We start from the raw sequence: 18,268 nt of genomic DNA, 5'->3' as shown, positions 1-18,268 counted from the left end.
TTGTCTCTCCTAATGGACTATATATCTGGTTTTCTATGGAAAATGCTGTTTTTCACATCATCTAATTATTGTAGTATTACAAACTAGTACATTTTTCAGAACATTTCTTTAATGAAACTAATAAAAGGTAATGTGGGATTGGCATAAGATGTAAAATTTTATATATTTATTTTTGTTTTTTTAAGAAACAAAGCAAGCTACTTCCAGACAACCCAGTGGCACTAGTAGTGGAGGAGGTGGCAGTGGTGGAAAAAAAGGTGGCAAGAAAGAAGAAACTAACTGGTGGACCAGATTACAGAAGGTTTTTCCTTTAAAATGTCTTTCTTTATGTCACTATTTTATCTTTGTGAAATAACCTTGCATGATTTTGCCTTTTAAAGCCATATTCTGTTTGTCCAAATCTTGGTCAAGCCTCCTATACCAGGCCTTTCATAGTAACTGGCTCTAGGTGGCTCTCCACTCAGTGTCTTTCATGAATAACTGTTTTGTGCATAAGTCCAGATGTATCTACCTCTGGTTCAGGAATGTTAATGAATTTTAAGCTGTGTGAATGAGGTTGCTAGTAGTCAGTGGTATTAGTGTAGCCTCAGACCTTTAAAGGCCTCATGTTTCATTTCAGTGTCAATTTGGAAAACTTTCTGACCACACAATACTCATTAAATGTAGTTTGCTCTTATGTGTTTTGACCTTAATGGAATACTTATGTGAGTTTCCCTTTAAAATTTATTGCCATTAGTATTTTCAAACACAAAGATGATGGCACCTAACACTATAGGAATATAAAGAATGTTTTTGGTGCACTTAACGTTTTTCATGCTTCTTGTTTTTGTTTTTGGCTTTTTTTTCTTTTGTTAGTTTTTTCATTTACTTTTTTGTCAGTCTTGTATGCACTCCTGGTGACCAAGGATAATTGTTTTAGAATGGAGGCAGAAAGGTCATGTGATGTTTTTTCTAAAAGCAGTAGTTCATAGATCAAAACACTTCAATTACTATTTGTAAAACACTTAAAGATTTTCTATTGCTGTAATTACTCAGTTCTATGTGAAATTGCTGAAATGTACTCGTACAACAAAACAGGCCTTTGTTTGACATTCTCTGTTGCAACCTTGAGGGCAGAGAATAGAAGGTACAAAGAAATACCAAAACCTGTTTTTTATGTGCTCACTGTATTACAGACTTTAAATTTTCTTTTTGTCTTCTTCATTTCCTAGGGTGACATTCCATGGGATGTCAGGGAGTTTCGGATGTATGTAGTGGGAAGTTCTTTCTTCTGGACAATGGTTGTATACTACTTCTTCTTCAGAGTCCCTGGGAGAGAAATCACCTGGAAAGACTTTGTCAACAACTACCTTTCTAAAGGATTGGTGAGTGGGGAGGGGAATCAGTGTGATTGACTGGACTTCGGAGTGCTGAAGATGCTGATTTCTGCCTCCCCACTTAAGCTTGTGTTTGTGTGTCTGTAGAGTGAGAATTGGCTCAGTGTAATTTTTGAGGGAGAAAGGAATTAGCTTTCCTTTTAATCAGTTCCTAGATCTGATGTTCTGGATGGATGTGTGAAGATTTATCTCATTTCAAGAGAGGAGAGGGAATAGCAACTCAGGACAATACTTCTGTTGGATAGCTCTTGTGGGTGCTGGTATGAAGGGGCAGTGGTAGCCACACTCTCTGGGTATGGCTTTACACTACAGGTAAGCTGACTTAATGACTTAGAGACATGCCAGCTGCCTTTGGAAGAAGTTTACTCCTAACATTACCACTTGCATGAGCCCATCTCTCTGAAAGAAGAGGTTTTCTGCTTGTGTCATGCCTGAATTCGGTTCCTTGGGGAATCTGAGAAGCAGCAGTGAGAATAGGGATGAGTGGGGAGTGGAAGGGTCCTTTCAAGGATAATACATCGGCATCTCTTCATCAGCCTGTGTTGTAAAGTAGCCTCCTCTCTTTGTTTTCTTCTCTTATTTTTTCTTACCTGGAGCCACTACTGGAGCAGTCGATTTTATCATCAGTATCCTGTTTCTCTGTAGAACTTGGCAACTTTCCATACTTGGAGTAATAGTTTGGTGATGCCCTAAAGTTCAGGAGATTGTCTTGCACAGGCTTTTTCCACTTCAGAAACCACTAGTTCTTTGCTCTGTTTCTTCCCTGCTTGCAGCTTTGCCTACAGGTTAGGAAGGCAATGGTTTGCATAGTTCTCTAGGTTTCAGACCTAGAGGGATTTTCTGTTAACACTAAATTTACCTTCCATTACTTTGGTAAGCTGCTGAACAGGGTGTCTCATACCTTTCTTTTCTAACTGATCTAACTGATCAGAGCTGCTCTGTATGCTTCTCCCCTTCTGCCTAGACTGTCTTATAATTGGTCCTGTTCTAAGTTAGTGATTTTGTACATCTTGTGAGAAAAAAACTTACTGATTAAATTTCTGAAGCAATAAGACACTTAATTTTGTAAGAGGCATAATTTAGCTGCAATAATGAACAAAGCCTGAAGCCTCCATGCAAAAAAGCATTGTGAAAGTAGGCTGTTGCACAAAACCAAGTTTCTTGTGTCTTTGTAAGATGTAGTGTGGATATTCAGGCAGACTAAATGTGTAGTTATCAAATGCTGTTGGCTGCCATAGTAGTGGGGAGAAGACTACACTACTGGAGTTGTGTGCTTTTCAAAACAAAGGTGTTCAGGTAGTGTTGTGTGAAATCAAGTTAGTTGTAGAGTGACTTCTTAGCTCATGTTTTGCTTCAGTTCTACCAGAAATGGCCATATGTTCATATGAGCTCAGAGAACAGCCTTACTAACCTGTGAGCAGTTCAGGCCCAACTTCTAAAACTAGATTGCTAGTGTTAAATGTTTGAAGGATGTTAAAAACAGTTACTTTATGGAAAGAGGAAGAAAATGTGGAAAAACCTTTAGCTGACTTCTAAAAAGGCCCTGTCAAATCCAAGAAACTAATCATTGGAGGAGACTTGTAAAGAAGATCTTAATGATATAAACCTGCTAAACCCATAGCACAGTTCCTAGGTTTATATGGTATCTGTTACCTCAGCTAAATACTTATTTATCTAATTGATGTTACTGTATTTAGTATTGTAGCACAGGAAGCTCTTTCTATTAGCAAAAACAATTGTAAGAGCATAGTTCAGATTTCCCTCGCTTTGCTTGGTTTGGTTTGTTTTGAAAGCTGCTATAAGAGTTTGGAATCTTATAACTTACTGGTTTTGGTGTTTGAACACTGAGACAATTAACTATTGTTTATTTTACTGTAACTGATTTTCACTGAGGCATGCATTGAGTTTTTCCTTGAGAGGAGGGTACTACATCAATCTTTCAATCTAAATTTTGATGTGCCAGTATTCTTTTTTCCTCATTACGTACGTGATTCCTAATGACAAACTCTAGAGCTTAGAACTGTCCTGATGTACATGATTAATTGTAGTCTCCTAATTGGAAAACAGAAAGATTCACATTTGTTATCTGAAGCTGTGGTGGAAGCATAGTAACTGTACACTCTTCACCGAGGTTTTGTTCTTTTGTCCTCCTACAGGTGGACCGACTTGAAGTGGTGAACAAGCGCTTTGTTAGAGTCATCTTTGTTCCCGGAAAGTCTCCCCATGAATGGGTAAACACTTTTAGTACATGCACATGAGATATTAGAAGGAGCAAAACAGTCTTTATATATAAAGTTTGAGGCAGAAACTTGGTCTGGATCATTAGTAATTTCTTAATCTAAAACATATTTTCTTGTTACATTATCTTACATTGTGTGTTTTTCACTTTACTGTACTGGTTGTTTTGCCATATATACTTTTAAACTATGACAAGTAGTTCCTTTCCAGCACTATGCTTTTCCATACATACACTTAAACAGGAAGAGCAAGAAATTGCTGAAGGTTCTGTATTTTTAACTGCTGTTTTCCATCTGCTTAAGAAAATCCCAGACTTAAGTCCACATACTTAGGAATCTTTTCTGTTCCAGGCTGCTTTTAGCCAGTTACATGAGAAAACAAAGAGAAGTGTTTGTTTCCAAAGTATTTATTTAATAGAATTGCTCTTCTAGTAGCACAGTGATGAACAGACAGATGCAGGTGAAAGTTTTCCAAAGAATGACGCCGAGTGGCAGGGACCTATTAAAAAATAAATAAAATTTTAATGGAAAATTCAAAGAAGCATTAGAAAAGCTTTATCAGTCTGGTTCTTTTTAGGTGGTGGAGCCTTTCTTAACTGTCTTTCTGAAACAAGGTCTGCAAGTCCCTCCTGGGTAAAGTGAAATCTGCAGTAATTACTTAATCAGTGGGTTTCAGTGTGGCTTATTTATACACCTACTCTTTAGCCCACATACAACCAGTTGCCTTTGTTTCCCAATCAGTTAACTGCTCTGTTTTTTCTTTTTCAATGTTATGGTAAGGAGGGACAAGTCAGGCAGGTCATGGTGCAAAAGGGGAGATTTTCTTGAAAGACCACATCTCAACACATGTTGAAAGTAATGTCTGGATTTTTCTTTCTGGTCTGTGATAAATTTTATGCTGTTTTTTTTGTTGTTGTTGTTTTTTGTGAAGACAGCTGACTTTAAAGCTAGTATAAACCTCTAAAGTTTTTCTTAAGCAAAAACCTTCCTTAATCAGAAGGGCTGAGACCTTCAAATGAAACAGTAAGTTTTGTGACTTCTTTGTTTCTGGGTTCAGTGCCCTGACTATATAGCTCCCCTGTAAAGATCTGTTTATTACTCCCTTCTGCTTTTTTCTGGAGGAAATTCCAGGATTTCCATCTGTTTAAAGTGCCCTAAAACTATTGGGATTTATCATCCCTTCAGAAGCAGTGACAGACAGCGTTTTCAGGCTGGGAGGCTTCAGATTAGTTGTGTGCCTCTTGCACCAGTTACACACTTGACAAGGCAACTTGAACTTGGTGCAAATCTAGCACTTGCACAAGGAGTTACCAGGCTAGAAGAAGCTGGCTTGTAGTGAATGTGAAGTAAGACAGGGCACTTTGTGATCTCTGCTTTTTTCCCAGCAGTACGTCTGGTTTAATATCGGTAGTGTGGACACTTTTGAACGAAATCTTGAGACTGTGCAGCAAGATCTGGGAATAGAAGTGGAGAACAGATTGCCTGTAGTCTACTCAACAGAGAGTGATGGGTAAGAAGTTGCTTTAAAAAGTCTCTGGTAAAAAAAAATGGTTGTGTTTACAGTAGAGAAGTAGGTTTGTAATACACATACCTTATGCTTCACTAGGTGGCAGTATTATCAGAATAACAATCAGCTTGGGTATATTTTTGAGTGTTAAGTGTAAGAGAAGCTGTTCAGTACTTTGTCTATGAAGAAATCCATATCCTCTTACTCTAAATATAGCTGCTTATTATATAAATGTTTTACTATAACTCCTTTCTTCATTTAAGCCCTTCCTCCCAGTGACTTTTACTAGAGCAAGAGTTAGCCAGGCACAGCAGCAGAGCTCCAGGGATAACACTCACGTAGATTTTTGAACAGACAGATTATATCATAGAACCTCAATATATTGGCTGAGATATTCTGGGCATCAATTTTTGGCCAAAAACTAAGCATAAAAATTCTGAGGCCTAGAAAAAAGCAAGAAATGGGTGATTAAGTAGATTAAGAAATGGGTGATTGCACTAACCTGCCTGTTAGCAGAAACTGGAAGATGCATCATGCTCTTAGTTGTTAAAAAAGATAGTACTGATGTTAGATTTACAGCATTGTTGCTTCCAATTAGGGAATAATGGCTCTGATAGTAAGTTTGTTTTCTTTGTGTTAGCCTTATGTAGCTGAATTTTAGTGACCTTATTTAGAAGACAATAAATGTACTTCTCTGATGTATTTTTCCAAATGGCTTAGAATACAAATGTAATCTTGTTTCTTTTTGGTTCTAAGTGAACAGTTTAAAAATTACTCCTGCTGATGTCTAAATAGGTTTTTTATCATCAGGAATTTTAACTTCGGGTGTAGTAGCTCATATGACTTACAAAAATGGCTCATTTACCAGCTCTCTTGTGTTTACATTCTTGGTACTTGGAGGTATTTGTTTTGATTTGGGGGAATGGAGGGGAATGTCTTGATTTTTCTGCAGTGTGTTTTACCAAGCTGCTGCTGCATGTTGGTCTTGGTGGCAACAGGAAAAATGGTGGTGTTAACTCTGGGCAATTGTGCAGCTTCAGACAGAGGTTTCTATTTCCCTGTTCTACATACTGCTGCCCTCATTTCTCTGTTTCTTTATAATGGAGCATTCTTTTAAGGATGATCCATAAATAAATCTGTTGAGCTTTTGTTTAAACAAACCTGGGGAAAAGTGATAGTCAGAGCATTGCAGCACTTGTGCAAAAAGACTGCATGTCAGTCTGAGGCTTCTCACAACAGACTGGGAGAAGTGGGTCAGTTCCTTTGCCTTCTTCAGCCTTGTGCAGACCTTTACTTCCTGAATCCCTCTTTTGGACCACAGCTCTGGTCCTTTCCTCCTCAGTGTCTGTTCTTCATATAGATATTTATGTATATTGCTCTGCCCCAGGAATGCCACAGTAAACAGGAGAGAGCAGCAGCTATATATAATCAAAGTACTGCTGTTCTGTTGGAACAGAATCTGCTGAATACCACAGCAGAGGGAAAAATCCTTCTTTTCCTCTTTATCCCAGGAGTGTGGATTATCTGTAAAGTTTGGAAATCCTGTGATCATTTGTAATTGTGCTTCTTTTCTGCATTTTTGTTTTTGCCGAGTGTGGACAGAATGTCATGTGAGTTGTTTGTTGAAGCCGTTCCTTTTCACAGGAAAATCTGTACAGTGCTCAGATACTATGATAAAGAGGACTGTGTTAGGGTTTTTGGCTTTTACAGAGCTGTGCTAGAAAGCTGGAGGACAATGAACAATGAATAATAAATTTAAAAAAAACCCCACAAAACAGAAACAAAAGACCCCACTGCAAGAAACCACCCCCTCTCCCCTGTAAGTCTGTAGCCTTGAAAATGTAAATGGAAACATTGAAAGAAGAAAAAAAATGTAAGAAGCTGAAAGACCTAAGGGAAGAAGAGCATATATGTTGGAGAGAAATTTCTGCTTGAAGTAGTAGGATACACTGTCTATATGCTATGTAATACAATTTACTTTGAGAATATAACCATTTACATAACATAGATACTTTGGAAAAAACAAGCTACTTGTGTTTATTAGGTAGTGCAATTTTTCCTCTGTAAAACTCGGCAATGTTGCTTGATTTAAAAACAAGCAAGTATCAGTATAACAATTTGTTATTAAATTTATTTTGATGGTTTCTCAGTGTGAACAACCCACAGAAATATAAATATTACAAATTATAGAGTATTAGTCCTGAATTAGCTGATGATGGAACCAATATCTTATATGTCTTATTTGCAGTAATGCATTTTTGTGATATGTTTTTTTTTTTTAATTTGTTTTTCTCCATAGATCATTTCTCCTCAGTTTGCTGCCAACAATTCTGATTATTGGGTCATTGCTGTACACATTAAGAAGAGGTCCTGCAGGCTTGGGTCGGGCAGGGCGTGGAATGGGTGGACTTTTCAGTGTTGGTGAAACTACAGCCAAAGTCCTTAAGGATGAAATAGATGTTAAATTCAAAGATGTAGCTGGCTGTGAGGAGGCCAAATTAGAGATAATGGAGTTTGTTAACTTCCTGAAAAATCCCAAACAATATGAGGATCTGGGAGCAAAAATTCCAAAGGTAAGGGAATGATGACTTAGACTTTATTCTTCTAATAGTCCTCAGTATTTTAAACTGTGCTAGGTTGTTTACATATGCAATGATTTCCAGCTTCTCTCTTCCTCCAATCAGAAAAAAAATAAGTAAGCATTAAGTGACAGCAGTGTAACTGTGGTGCCAGAAGACTTGCCTTGTAGAATAGGTTATCTGTTCACATGGACCAGAAATGATACACATACAGCATCAATCTTGCTAGTAGTTATTACAGAATTGCGTTTTGGCTGTGCTGGCAGGGGAGTCCATTGATGACACATCTTTCTTTTTCTTTTTTAGTATATCAGTCAAAGAAAATACTATTCCTTCCTGTAACTCTAGGACAGCATGGTAGTATTGTATCTAATTTGATTTTCCTTTTTGCTCATTTAAAGGAGGGATTGATCCTCAATTATTTCCTTGCATGATTCTGACTGTGGTGAAAAAAAAACCCAGCAGACTCAATATCATAACATATTATTTCATAGGCTTAATATTATGTTTTCTTCATGAGGAAAATATACCTGTTTCTCTTGCAGGGGGCAATTCTGACAGGTCCTCCAGGTACTGGGAAAACGCTTTTGGCTAAAGCTACAGCTGGAGAAGCCAATGTGCCATTTATCACCGTCAATGGCTCAGAGTTCTTAGAGATGTTTGTTGGTGTGGGTCCAGCACGAGTAAGTGTTTGGCCTTGCTCTCTTCTTTCATTATTGGTTGTTGAAAGGACATTGTCAGGTTTGGGAGACAGACAGTTTGATTAAAGCTGAAGTTCTTTCTTCTATGCAGATTTCTCACAAGTGATGCCAGATGCACGTCTAAACGCAAAAATCATCAGTGTACCTTTAATAATAAAAATAACTATATATAATTATACTAATAATAAAAGTAATAAAAGGCAGTTCACTATCTGCTTTCAGGCCATTAAGGATGTGCCTCTTTTCAGGTGCTTGAGAACACAGAACAGCACTCTTTAAGCTCTGATCTGAAGTAAATTTACTAGCTGGATCAAAAATCTGTAGCTCATTTGACTACTGCTATGGGAATGCCTCCTCCTTCTCTAAATCCTGTTTCTTCAAAGAACTTTCTTCTCTTTGTAGTTTTAAACTCTTAGTTGTAAAGAGTTCTCTAGAACACACAGATAAGCTTCTGATTGAAATATTACTCAAATGACATGTTTCTGGAGATCAGGTGTCTTAAATAACCAGATATGTCTAATTTTTTTTTTTTTGTGCTTTTCTGCCTTAACTGTATCAAGAAATCTTATTAAAAACATGTAAAGTGGTATAAACAAGTTACTGATGGTAATTAATTGTTATGGTAATTAAAATTTGGGAAAATATTAGGTATCCTAAAATAATAGTGATACTCAGACTTCTGTTGTCAATAAATACCTGAAATGCCCCAAAGCAAAGTGACTTAACTGTTCTGTACTGGACTATGAAAGTGCTTTTACTATCCAGTGAAATCTGTCGACACAACTTTGGCTGGGAATCAAGGTTTCAACACAGTTGATAATCTCTGATGCCTATAGAAAACAACACGAAAGAGTATTTTACTTTCAGTTCCTGTTAATTTATTTAATAAGGCAGTTGTTAGTGATGCTAAATTTATCATTTGTAAATAGAAATGTGCTAGAACAAAACTGCTTATACAGCCTTGGTTTCCTTGGTGATTTTTTAGTGTATATGCATATGGAAACTTTCAGTTTCCATAATGTATATACACTAAAAATAGTTGTATGATTCTGGGTTTCTGCTTATTCCAGTGAAAAGACAGTTCACTTTTTTTCACTTTAAACATCTGACACTTGTTTATCTTGCTCCTTCATTGTACTTTTTTCAAAAAATCTGTGTGACTTTCTGTAGTGCAGCCTACTGTCCAAAATTTGCATCTGTTCATGTCTGCTGTACAATTTTTGTCATCAGAGAAGCCTTCTGTAATTACATCACTAATGTATAGAACAGTAAAGCTCTGACCTGCATCTAATTCTCACCCAGGTCAAAATTCTTCCATTGATTTTTCATTTCCTGTTTGCTCCAGTTTGATTCCTCAGTTGTAGATATGTTAACTGACTGAACTGGTTTTAATGAGGTCCTTCTGATACGTTTGGAAGCAGAGCAACATTGCAATGTTGCATCTAAAATTCAAGTTGTGCTGCAACTACTGTAATAGTTAGTATCTTGCTTAAACTATGAAAGTCTAAAAAAAATTTCATCTATCTACTCATGTCCTGGATGTTTCTTCCAGACTTCTTGAAGTTAATTTAACTTCCAAATGAATATTTGGAGGGGATTTGAGTAACTTATCATTGCCTTGAGGGCTGCCTGTATGGTTTGGAATGCATTTTCAGAGCCATACCCGGTTATAGTGATATAGTGTTTCTGATGTGCCTCTTCTTCCTCCCTCCCCACCCCCCAACTCAAAAGAGTTACAAACCAGTCTGGTACATTGTCTTTTCTTTTGTTAAGGTTAGAGACTTATTTGCTCTGGCTCGTAAAAATGCCCCATGCATTCTCTTCATTGATGAAATAGATGCAGTAGGGAGGAAGAGAGGAAGGGGCAACTTTGGAGGACAAAGTGAGCAAGAGAACACGCTCAATCAGCTCTTAGTAGAAATGGATGGTGAGTATTTTATGTCTAATATTATGTTACAATAACAAGGATATTGGAAAGAACTAATATGCTTGTGCAGACCTGCTCACCAAGATTTGGATTTTAGCTTAAGTTCAGATTGTCTCAATTTCCTAAAATAAAGCATGGTGACTCACTTTGCTGCAGCCTGATATTTTACTAAAATTCATTCAGAGGAAAAGAACTCTTATTCTGTATCTCCTAACTCTTTGTCATAGTTGAATAGGCAGAAAAATTCTTCACAATGAGACCTGTCTGTCTGTAAAAAAATACAGCTAGCCATGCTGGTTCTGCAATTTTCTGAGCAGTTAATCTGTTATTGTATTTTGAAGATAAAGCAGGATTTGATGTAGTACTTCACAAAGCAGAGCCCAAGGCCATTTTCCTGCTTGTTGTGAAAAGCTGGACAATGCAGCAATAAATAGAAATATTTTCAGTTTTAAGATAGTTTGTTTAAACTGTCAGTTCTTACATGATCCTGTAAAGTGGACAGTCTTTTTATTTCTGTTTTTGGGGTTTTTTTTTCACAGAAAACTATATTTACATAGCTTTTCTCTTTATCACTCTTCTTTAACAGGATTTAATACAACCACAAATGTAGTCATTTTGGCAGGTACTAACAGGCCAGATATTTTAGACCCTGCTCTGATGAGACCAGGACGCTTTGACAGGCAGATTTACATTGGTAAGTTTTATCTGGTGCCTGTATCATTCTGTGTTTGTAGAACACTGCTGAAAGTCCTTGCAACTATTTATAGTCTGGCTTCCTTGCTCACACTCAATTTGAATGTACATGTGTGAGAAAACTAAAACCATGTGTCTTCTGTTTTAAAGGACCCCCAGATATAAAAGGAAGAGCATCCATTTTCAAAGTTCACCTTAGACCTCTGAAATTAGACACTGTCTTAAATAAAGATAACCTAGCAAGAAAGCTTGCATCGCTAACACCTGGGTTTTCTGGTAAGTGACTCCTAATGCCACTATTATTCTCCATTTACTATTTAAGCTGTAGATATTTGATTTCCCTACTAATTCTGGTTTTCTTGCACCTGATCTTCTGGATGGCATTTGATTTAATTGTATTTACTGGCACAGCCTGAAGTTCTCTATGCCTGTTTGAACAAGTAGGAGATTTCTAAGGGTTTCAAGTTTTGTGTGCTTCAGTCAGGGTGACATGAAAAGGGAATTTCTTCTGTCTTCAGTACAACAGTTCAAAGGGTTTTGATTGTTATCACTCGTGTATGTGTGTGTTCTTCCTTTGTTTGTCCTTAACTTTGTTTGTTGCATTCTTGAACATTTTTGGAGAAGACCTGGGTTTTGTGGAGTCTGTGTACATATTCTGTAGGGGAATTTGTTTCTGGATGTAAAAATCAAAAACCAGTGCAGAATTCAACTACCAGTCAATACAGATTTTAAATTAATTTGATTATAAGCCAGTGATGAGAGTTCTCACATCTATTCCTAATTCAACACTTGTGAATTCTTCACTGGTTTTTGGTCTATACAGAACTGGTTTTCTGAGATTTGACTGTCAATGTTTCTGGCAGCTACAGTGATGATGTTTAAACTAAGTTATCTCAATAGCACTACTGCAAATAGTTTTAACAAAACATAGATGACTTGAAATCAATAATGTGAAATGATACCTTTGAAAGCTATCTGAGCCATACAGAATTCACATGTAGGAAATGTATGCAGCTAAATATATACTAGTTTAAGTATAATCTGTCAAAGACAGAAAAGGAAGGTGAGATGTATCAAACAAGTACTTCAGTGGTAATAAACTTCATTTTGTGGCTGTCTACCTATAATAAGAAAAATCCTAAAGCCTATAACTGTAGTACATGTATTTAAATATATCTTAAATAATTAAGCTATTTTGGAGCACATTACCTTTAATTTTCAAGCTCAGTGAGAGTTTATAGCAAACTAGTTATACATAAGGTTATCTTTATGCTAAACTCAGAAAAATGTTGAAAAGGATTGGTAATTCTTGCCTTCTCTGCTTTTAGGTGCTGATATTGCTAATGTTTGTAATGAAGCTGCTTTAATTGCTGCGAGGCATCTCTCAGATGCTATAAACCAAAAGCATTTTGAGCAAGCAATTGAAAGAGTTATTGGAGGTAGGTGTATTGCATCAATTGTTTCTCAAAAATTGTAATAGGCAACTTCCTTTTTTGTTTGTATAGGAAGCCACACCTTTGAATCTTTGTCCTGCTCTTCAAGATTGGTTGGTTGTTTTTTTCTGTCCTAAACACACCTGAGATTTAGAAAGGAAGTATCTTTTCTATGTTGCGAACTTCTGTAATAGAGGAAGGGGTACAAAGAGAAATTTCATCAGGACACTTCTCTAATTTCTTCAAAATGGCAAAAGGAAAAACTGTTTGGATTTAGGGATGCTTTTAACTGCTGCGAAATAGTCTAGAAAATATTTTTAAAGAGCAAATGTTTTATTTAAGCAATTAAATATTCCCAAGAACTTTGAAACTAGAAAGTCTAAGGAAGAGCAAGGTTACAGTGAAACCTAGAAGATGCAAATTTCTAAAACTTGCAGATTTAGGGGGGTGTTTTCAACTTTTTCAGTAGATCATAAGCATGGCCTCTAAGTATTTCTCACCATCTTTCCAAATGAGATAAAGGATCTCAGAGGAGAAAGATGTCTAAAACTATTAATTAATTTTATTTTACCAAGGTTTGGAGAAGAAAACTCAAGTACTCCAGCCAGAGGAGAAAAAGACAGTAGCATATCATGAGGCAGGGCATGCAGTTGCAGGGTGGTTTTTGGAACATGCTGACCCACTGTTAAAGGTAAGAAGGCTAATTTGAACTTGTAACAGACAACATCTTTTTCTTTGTGGTGTTTTCCCCCTTAATGTTAAGAAGATATATATAGATATATAATATATAAAATATATATATAATGTCTAAAGTATAATTTAAGAAGTAGTATGTGTCAATTTTAGAGTACATTTTGGTTTATTTCTTGTAACTTTCTTACTGTTTCCTGACTTAGCTATTACATTGTTTGTAGTATAAATGTCCTTTGAAAGTGAGAGGCCTTTTCTTCCCATGAGTCTGCCTTCCTTGATGGCTTCTTTTTCTCTGAGGCTTTCGGTATTCATCAGTGGCTTAAGTTACTCTTACCAGGTTACACAGGTATACTTCAGGAATATGTAAGGCTACATTTTAGTTTGTTTGCTTTCTGTTTGGTTCACAGTGTGACAAGTTGAACGCAGAGGAAAAAGCACCCCAATCTCCCAAAGTTGCTTTAACATTCATACTTTTACATAGCTGTGTTTTTAATCTCATCTCAGGCTTAAAAATAATGTACGGTTTACTGCTGGAAGAAAGGTCATTAGTGAATGTGCAGATTCCTTAAATTGTTCAGAATGCTAAAGATGGAAAAATGCTATGTCTGTTACAGAGTACATAATGCCCAATACATCACATTCAAGGAATTGTGGATTTTAATTAAAATGGCACTTTTAAAATAACATACAGTTTTTAGAGAAGATATGACAGTGGTCTTACCTTTCTTTTCCAGATATTCTAGTAGTTGTTATCCCAGTTTAGAGCTAGCCAGGGCTTTTAAGGATAAAACACAATGGGGGCAAAACTGTAAACGGAAATAATGTCTGAAATAAACCTCAAGGGTGAGTATGGTGTAGATTGTGGTATTAAAAAGTAGGTCAACCTGAAGAATGCTTTATGGTTTTTAATACTGTTTAGCTGTAGCACTGTTAATTTTGTTTGTAGGTATCTATTATTCCACGTGGTAAAGGACTGGGTTACGCTCAGTATTTGCCCAAAGAACAGTACCTTTATACCAAAGAGCAGCTACTGGACAGAATGTGCATGACTCTGGGAGGACGTGTGTCTGAACAAATATTCTTTGGAAGAATTACAACTGGTGCCCAAGATGACTTGAAGAAAGTTACTCAGAGTGCATATGCTCAGGTATGGGCTTCAGTGACTCTTCTTTGTTTACTTTACTGTTTTCTATATCTCTGACCTAACTAATAATTTGATATCATGCAATTTCATCAGATGTGTCCCTCAAAAGCCTTGTTTCAGATAACACTGCACGAATAAACATTATGATGTAGTTTAGAGATGCTGGTGACTCAAATATTTTATTTCAGTCTCACAACAGCTGTCTGTGCATTGGGCTTCGATTACTGCCCTGCATCTGCCCACAGCTGGGCATACATGTTGCGGTGTGATCCGATTGGATTCAGTTACATGTGGAAATTGTTATACTTATTTTAAAATGGAATTTAGTGCTCAGATTTGATCATATCATCCTACATTTGCAATTGCCCAGTGTCAAGATTCAATTTGGATTGACACTTCAAATCCAGACAACCTTGTATGAAAGCACTATTTGATGTCAGTTAAGGCTGTGGGAATTAAGACATAGGTTTGTGTTTGTATCATATTAACTAATGTAGATGAGTAGTTTAAAATCTTACCAATGCAGTGACTCATCTGAGTGTGACTGTGGGCTACATACAGGTGTGTTACTACATTTCCTGCATCAGCACAAGACGTGTCATCTCATAAGGTGCTCACAAGGAGCAAGAGACATTTTGGAGTACACTTATCTTCCTCTGCAGCTTATCCCCAAACCCCACCTACTTCCTGGTCTTGGGCATGCTTCTTGTTGCCTCAGTTCTGGAAGTAAATGTGTGATAATATTCTGTTAATTCTATGAAATCTTCAGTGACTCTTGTTCAGTTTTAAATTTAAAAAATAAGTTTACTTATTGACTTAACCAAAAAAAAAGCATCAAACTTTTCTTAAGAAAACAAATTAAGATGCTTGGTTCTAATCGTGAGATCTCTTTGAATTCTGAACATTCGTTGTCATACCTTTGTGGATCTTGCTAGACTGAGAAGTGTTGCTTTAGTAACCATCAAATTGATAGTAGCCATGGAGTGAATAAATAAATAGCTGTTTGAACTTGCTTCTGCCTCTGCTGGAGCAAAATGCAACTTAAAACATCCACATTTGGCAACCAGACAAGTCAGTATTCAGTACGGAGTCAAGCAAGATAAGAATTGTTTTCACATTTGCAGAGGAGTGTCTTGGGATCAGGAATAGCATATGATTTTTGGACTTGGTAGAAAAAAATCTTCAAGACCCTCTACTTTAGTACTTAAGTCAGCTTATCTTTATGGGTGAGTAGAATACATTAAACTTTAGAAATATTTTGAATTGGCAAAATACTTCTACTTCTGGTAAAGGAGGAAGGGTTTTACTGTTTAAGGAAGGCTAAAGTGTTTTTTGTGTAGTATCTTAAAATTTAAACAGCGAAGCACTATGCGTACCATTAGTAACCACTTCAAAATGGTGTTATTTGTGTCCTTCACTTTAATCAGTAAAAAGGAAGAAGTGAAAGTCAATACACGTGTGTTAACTTCAGTAGACTTTGAGTTTTCAGGGAAGAGTTCACGTTACAGGAAAAGATTAGATTACAGCAAAATTATTTCTTTCTTTCCTTTTTATTGGCCATATTTTGCATCAACATACCCTAAAATCTTGCTGTCTCTCCTTTGTTTATTTGATTTTTTTTTTTTTTTCTTCAGATTGTTCAGTTTGGTATGAATGAAAAAGTGGGGCAGATTTCCTTTGATCTCCCTCGTCAAGGAGACATGGTCTTAGAGAAACCTTACAGTGAGGCCACTGCCAGGTTGATAGACGAAGAAGTGCGGTCGCTAATTAACATTGCCTATGAAAGAACATTAAAGCTGCTGACTGAGAAGAAAGCAGATGTGGAGAAGGTGAACATTACAGTATTTTTAGCCACTAAGTCCCAGCTGATAAGCCAAAATCTGAACTGAATTAGTTTTAAGACAGTGACTGTATAAGTATATGAGGAAGTTTGCTCAAAATGCATTTGATGTAATCTTGAGGATGTGTCACAAGATTTAACAGAAATATTCTTTTGTGTTGGAACACCTTTGAGCATCTCACAAGCATGATTTAACTTCCCTCCCTGCTTATGTGGTCAATATTTATTTGGAAAGTTGGAGGGAAGAGTCTGCCTACTGACAAAGGGTTTAGTAGATGTGATACGCAAGCTTAAAAACCCAAAGATGAAATACCAGGATCCCAAACTTTTCGGCTAAAAGAAGCTCTTGTAAGCAGGGAGGTTCATACAACTTCCTTTCTCTAAATTCCTTTTGAGCGTTAATAAAAATATCTTCTTCTGTTCCTGTCCCTTGGCTGCTTGTGATCTACCTCACTGCAGCTGAGATTCAGCTTGTGCATATTCTTTCTTCATGCCACAGACCCTGATACAGCAAAAGGATAATTTTCTAGGATAGACATACAGTGGGCTTAGTGACAAGGAGACAAGTTTGTATGAGCTCCATAAATCCTGTTGTAGCAGGTCAGCATCCCAAAAGAGATCACCAGATGTGGTTTGTGCTGAACAATAAGCTCACTGACCCAAGGCTGCAAACTACTCTGGTGCAGTGTTCACACATTGGTATTTTATGGTGCTCTTGAGCTTGTAGCACAACAGCAGCCTGACTGAACCATCCCCACGGAAGGGAACACTTGTTTTAATCTGTCGCTTAATGTCTTGCATCAGGAAGGAGCCTTTTGGCAGAAGCGAAAAGCTGCTGTTCTGAAGCAGCAATAAAATCAACAGTGACCCACAGTGAGGGCAGTTTGCTTAATCTTAAAAGCTGGATTAAAAATAAGATTGTATTTGTGCTCCCTAAATGCTCAAGGAGGAGAAAAGTCTTGTATCTGGTGAACTCTGAAAAAACAGCTTTTTCTATCAAAATTAATTAATGCCAAATGAACTGCCTTAACAAACTCTTCCAAATAGGACAGCCATCTTGGGTATTTTAGGTATTAATTAATATTTATATGTATGACATAACTTGTTGTGCTATTCCAGGTTGCTCTGCGGCTACTGGAGAAGGAAGTGCTTGATAAAAGCGACATGCTAGACTTGCTTGGCCCAAGACCATTTGCAGAAAAGTCTACTTATGAAGAATTTGTGGAAGGTACAGGAAGTTTGGATGAGGATACTTCACTGCCAGAAGGCCTTAAAGACTGGAACAAAGAGCGTGAAAAAGAAAAAGAGGAGACCACAGATGAACAGGTCGCTAGGCAGATCAGAGGTGGGATGCCATTTTAACTGTGAAGTGTGTGCCCACAGTGACTTGGACTCTGGAAGAGAAACAAGTTCACCTAGTTTGTACTTCAAAACAAAAAATATTTATTCAACCAAACTGTATTAGGAATGGGTGGAAGAGTGATCTCTTGGGATGAAATAAGGATGTTCTGCTTCCGATGTAAATGTGTGAAATCATCAGTTCACTGGTAAAAGGTGATCATCTTGCATTTACCAGCTGGAGAAGCATACAAGGAATTTGAGCTGCACTGGAACGCTAGAACCGAGCCTCTCAGGCGTTGAAACAGTTCAGATTCATGCACAAACTTTGTGGCACTGGTTTTTTTTTTGGTTTTTTTTTCTTTTTCCTTTTTTCCAAATGTCTGTAAGCTTAAAAATCAAAGGGTTTTTTGATTATTTATCTAAACTATACCTATATGTGACCTGTTTCCAAAAAGAAGAATCATACAAAATGCATTGTCAAATGTGAAAGTCTGGTTGTACAAAGTACTAGCTTTGCAAAACTATCAGCTCTTTCATCTGGCCCTTTCCCCTTCACCTCATTTTGATTTTAGAGTTTGTCTACAGAGAACTGCCATGTAAGTTGACAGTGAAACTGGACACTTGCTTAAATATCTTAAAATATACTCATGGTTCAGTGTCTTAAATTAAGTCTGAAACTGTTTGGCTCTTGCAGTTCTACCAGTCAGTTTTTTACAGAGTTCTGTAAAATATTGAACATATGAATGTGTCGTGTAAATACAGTTTGAGTCAATAAAAACAGTACTTTTCTGAACAAA

General features: G+C 36.9%; 1 protein-coding gene across 4 annotated transcripts in view; it reads left to right on the top strand.

The window, feature by feature from the left end:
• The window catches only part of AFG3L2 (AFG3 like matrix AAA peptidase subunit 2), a 26,817-nt gene extending 8,549 nt beyond the window's left edge, over positions 1–18,268 (top strand). For 2 of the 4 annotated variants that reach the window (XM_086893018.1, XM_086893007.1), the window contains exons 4-17: positions 186–301; positions 1,212–1,364; positions 3,533–3,607; positions 5,002–5,123; positions 7,420–7,693; positions 8,245–8,382; positions 10,174–10,327; positions 10,914–11,021; positions 11,171–11,296; positions 12,349–12,459; positions 13,029–13,144; positions 14,093–14,293; positions 15,925–16,119; positions 17,250–18,268. In XM_086893018.1, coding sequence (XP_086749144.1) covers positions 1,245–1,364; positions 3,533–3,607; positions 5,002–5,123; positions 7,420–7,693; positions 8,245–8,382; positions 10,174–10,327; positions 10,914–11,021; positions 11,171–11,296; positions 12,349–12,459; positions 13,029–13,144; positions 14,093–14,293; positions 15,925–16,119; positions 17,250–17,492 — 1,983 coding nt within the window. In that variant the 5' untranslated portion in view covers positions 186–301; positions 1,212–1,244 and the 3' untranslated portion in view covers positions 17,493–18,268. Of the gene's footprint in view, positions 1–185; positions 302–1,211; positions 1,365–3,532; positions 3,608–4,998; positions 5,124–7,419; positions 7,694–8,244; positions 8,383–10,173; positions 10,328–10,913; positions 11,022–11,170; positions 11,297–12,348; positions 12,460–13,028; positions 13,145–14,092; positions 14,294–15,924; positions 16,120–17,249 lie in introns of all 4 variants that reach the window. The other 2 variants (XM_086893014.1, XM_086893000.1) reach the window with 1 other exon arrangement.

Source organism: Cyanistes caeruleus, chromosome 1 (assembly GCF_971803275.1).
Source record: "Cyanistes caeruleus chromosome 1, bCyaCae1.hap1.1, whole genome shotgun sequence".
Taxonomy (NCBI): Eukaryota; Metazoa; Chordata; class Aves; order Passeriformes; family Paridae; genus Cyanistes; species Cyanistes caeruleus.
The sequence above is the reverse complement of the archived record's forward strand: the minus strand, read 5'-3'. Positions and strand labels throughout refer to the sequence as shown.